The 3,825-nt window shown below is 57.3% G+C and overlaps 1 protein-coding gene across 1 annotated transcript; it reads left to right on the forward strand.

Annotated features, from left to right (window-relative positions):
- The first annotated feature begins 1,375 nt into the window (after nucleotides 1-1,375).
- On the forward strand, nucleotides 1,376-3,612 carry IL17C (interleukin 17C). Its single transcript, XM_025042523.1, has 3 exons — nucleotides 1,376-1,404; nucleotides 2,096-2,536; nucleotides 3,092-3,612. The coding sequence occupies exons 1-3, from the start codon at nucleotides 1,376-1,378 to the stop codon at nucleotides 3,351-3,353; spliced, it is 732 nt and encodes a 243-aa protein (XP_024898291.1). The 3' UTR covers nucleotides 3,354-3,612.
- Nucleotides 3,613-3,825: the final 213 nt, after the last annotated feature.

Below are 3,825 nucleotides of genomic sequence, written 5' to 3' on the forward strand. Positions count from 1 at the left end.
AGGGCATTGTAGGGAGAAGCAGCCTTGGGGACTCAATGCATCTATCCATCCATCATTCAGAATAAGTGGAGAAAACGGTCATGAAGCAGCACCTGCTGCCACAGCGTTTCCATCTGGCCAATGCAGCATGGGATCTCCTTTAATCTTCACCTGCTCCCCAGGAGGGCAGCGTAGCCCTGCTCACAGGTGCAGATGCAGCGACCCAGAGAGAGCAATTCTGTGGAGGAGCTGGAAGAGGCCAGGTGTCCCACTGCCTTCTCTAGCCCCTCCCTTCTGAGGGGGTCTTCATATTATGGTTTCAAACTTAGAGAATGGTGCCATAATGGTGTACATTCTGGCACCCGCCAGCAGGCAAAGAAAGACTGGAAGGCAGGTTGACAACCTCCCTCCACCCCCCAGACTCCTCAGACTCCTCAGACTCCTCAGCTGGACAGGCAGCTTTATTTTAATTTTTTCCCCCCTCTTTAATTCCCCCACACACTTCGACCCCTGACCTATGGATATTGCCGTTTTCCCCTTAAGAACTGGATCTCTGAAGGCAGGACGTCTCTTCCCACACGCTCGCGGCGTGCATCCGGGGCCTGGTGCACCCGGGGTATGATCCGTGGCTCCAACTGGGGTGTGAACCCAGGACCTTCTGCATGTAAAGCAGACATGCTAACCACTACACTACGGAGCCACTCCCCTCAGCTGGACATTTTAGACCAAGGGTCCCCAACTCCAGGTACTGGTCCGTGGCCTATTAGGAGCTGGGCCGCACAGCAGGAGGTGAGCGGCAGGCTATGAGCTAAGCTTCATCAGTATTTGCAGCCGCTCCCCAGCACTAGCATCACCGCCTCAGCTCTACCTCAGATCATCAGGTACTAGATTCTCATAGGAGCATCGGCCCCTGGTGCCAAAAAGGTTGGGGATTGCTGTGTTAGACTCTGATTCAAGAGGACCAGGGCAGGCAAGGTCCTCAGCCTTTGCAAGATCTGGCTCCAAACTCTCTCCTTTTCAGGATAACAAAGGCACCCCCCAGCACTCTCCTTCCCAGCCAGCAGCACTGAGTGGTGGGGCACAGGTAGGCTTCTAGGGCCTCCTTGAATAAAGCTTCCTAGGGTCCACTGTACCTAAGTTTCCAAGGCATTCTCACCCCCTTCATCTCAGACTTTTTAGCTTGAACTTTTGTTGAATAAAACCACAGGAGCCCAAATGGAAACCTGAAGACGCTCACTGTCCCAGCCCCCCACGTCTCTCCTGGAACATTTCCCCCATGGGCAGAAGGGGAAAGACACTGGTGTCCACCTGATCTTGATCATCTTAGATAAAAAATGGAGCCAACCTCATATACACTGACAGGGGACAGGAGAAAACCCTGGAGGAGCGCTGTGCCATGGCGTGGAATGAGCGACCCCGCCCCAGGTACCCAGGTTACTAGGTCCAGATATCAAAAACATATAAGTGGAATCAAAACAGCAAATTGCAAAAGAATACTCAGCCTGTAAAACCCTTTTACAGAGGGTTTGAGAATGTCACAGGCAAGACCTGTTTACAGCTCCATCTACAGGTGCTTAGCCTGGGATAGGGTCCCTCTAGGTGAGGGAGGAAGGGTAACAGAATACAGTGACAATTTGGTGGGGGTGAGAGCGGGGCTGGAGTTGAGGGTGGGCCCGGCCCGCCCTGAGCTGGGGAGGAGAGGAAGGTGGGGAGGGGAGGAGGAAGCAGCAGCTGGGCACTTCCCAAGGAGGAAGCGGTGCAGGATTTTCCCCAGGTGTGGCTGAAGTATAAAGGGCGCTGTGAGCCGGCCACTGCCAGGTGCACCCCAGGACCACAGCCAGGTGTGTCCTGGACTGCCACCAGGGACATACCAGCCGCTCAGGCCCAGCCGCCACCACCACAATGGTGAGCCTCTCCCCACACACCCACCTGGACAGTGTTATCTGGCCCAGAAGGGTTGGCGGTTTCCTGAACCCCAAGCTAAGGATGTTGGGATGAGGTCCAGGAAGCCCCCCCAAATCTTGAGGCAGGAGCCAGGACCCAGGAGCCCTGGTATGCTGGAGAGCTAGGGCTAAGGGGCTAGCCTTTCTGAGCTTCAGTTTCCCCAGCTATGAAGGGTGGGTTGTACCCCAACTTTCCATAGGGAACAGGGAAAGTCGGAGTGGCAGCAAGGTGCCCCCTTCACTGGGCACTCCCTGACCACCTACCACCTGTTCCATCAGCTCTTCTCTGGCCTCCTGCTTCTGCTCTGGCTGCCTGCCACCCTGGCCCACCATGGAACCTCACTCTGGAGAAGCCCCCACGCCCACACCCATGGGACCCCACGCTGCTACTCAGCCGAGGAGCTGCCCCTAGGCCAGGCCCCAGCACATATGCTGGCTCGAGCTGCCAAGTGGGAGCAGTCTTTACCTGTAGCCCTGGTGTCCAGCCTGGAGGCGGTGGACCGCAGGAAGCGGCATGAGAAACCCCAGGCTGGGACCCGGTGCCCGGTGCTGCGACCGGAGGAAGTATTGGAAGCTGACATCCACCAGCGCTCCATCTCTCCCTGGAGATACCGGTGAGGACTGTGGGGGCTCCCTGGGCACTGAGATCTCTGCTGTGTGGCATTGGGCTCCCTTCCTTCTCTGGGTACTGGCTTCCTGAACCTTCCTGAACCTCAGTGTTTTCACCTGTTAAATGGGATAAGCATGCTGACCTCCATACAGCCAGCCCCCATGGGAGGTGGGGCTCCATCAGATGAGCTCCTCCTTTCCACTCTTGTCTCCAAGATCTTAGCCCAGACCTTGGGTATCAGGGTCACTTGGGAAAATTCTGAGGTCCCCATTTGAGCCCCTATAGAGATTGGGCTAGGCCCAGTGGGGACGGACGGGGCTTCTGGAAGCCCTCTACCCCAGCTTCTGTGCTCTGGGAGAGCACTGGGGTCACGGGTCATCTTCACCCAGTGAGCATCGACTGCATGCCAGCCCTCCGGATGCCCTGCACCATCCTGATGCCTCAGCCCTCAGGCCAGCAGCACCCCTGAGCACATGAGGCAGCCATGGGGGGTGGGTAGGAAAAGAGGGATGCACCCGTCAAGGCTCTGGGGCTCAGCTTCATCCATCTGTCCCTTTAGCGTGGACACGGACGAGAGCCGCTACCCGCAGAAGCTGGCCGTTGCCGAGTGCCTGTGCAGGGGCTGCATCAGCACCAAGACCGGCAGAGAGACTGCTGCTCTCAACTCCGTCCCGCTGCACCAGAGCCTGCTGGTGCTGCGCCGCCGGCCCTGCTCCCAGGACGCCACGGGGACACCCACTCCCGGGGCCTTCGCCTTCCACACCGAGTCCATCCGTGTGCCCGTCGGCTGCACCTGCGTCCTGCCCAGGGCGGCGTGGTGACTGCCAGCCTCAGCTCTTCCCCCCTGGGATCACCTCCCAGACTGGACAGTGGGGATCTCTCTGTGGAGAGGGTCCCTCCTATTTATGTGTATTTATTGGTTATTTATATGCCCTAAGTGACTCTGCTTCCACTGCCCGGGGGCCCTGGGCAGGTACCAGGGCTCTGGGCCTCTGGTTTGAGCTAAGAACAGTGGAGACCAGCCACTGGAAGGACCAGGTGACCCTGTGCTGATCAGGCCCCACCTGGATACTCAGACACCCTGTCACAAAAAGTTGGACTAGAAAGAACCTTGTTACTCTTCTAGAACTTCTTAAAACAACGGAAAAGGTGTTCTGCTGGTTCCCAGCTTGGCAGTCCCCCTGAGCTCCCCTCATCCCCTCACCCTATCACTGGTCTCAGGCTGGTCCAGGCCACCCCAAGCTCCTACTTCCCAGCCCCCCTGTATCTCTAAAACAATTATTTATAGTAAAT

Source organism: Pteropus alecto, unplaced genomic scaffold (assembly GCF_000325575.1).
Source record: "Pteropus alecto unplaced genomic scaffold, ASM32557v1 scaffold7, whole genome shotgun sequence".
Classification (NCBI taxonomy): domain Eukaryota; kingdom Metazoa; phylum Chordata; class Mammalia; order Chiroptera; family Pteropodidae; genus Pteropus; species Pteropus alecto.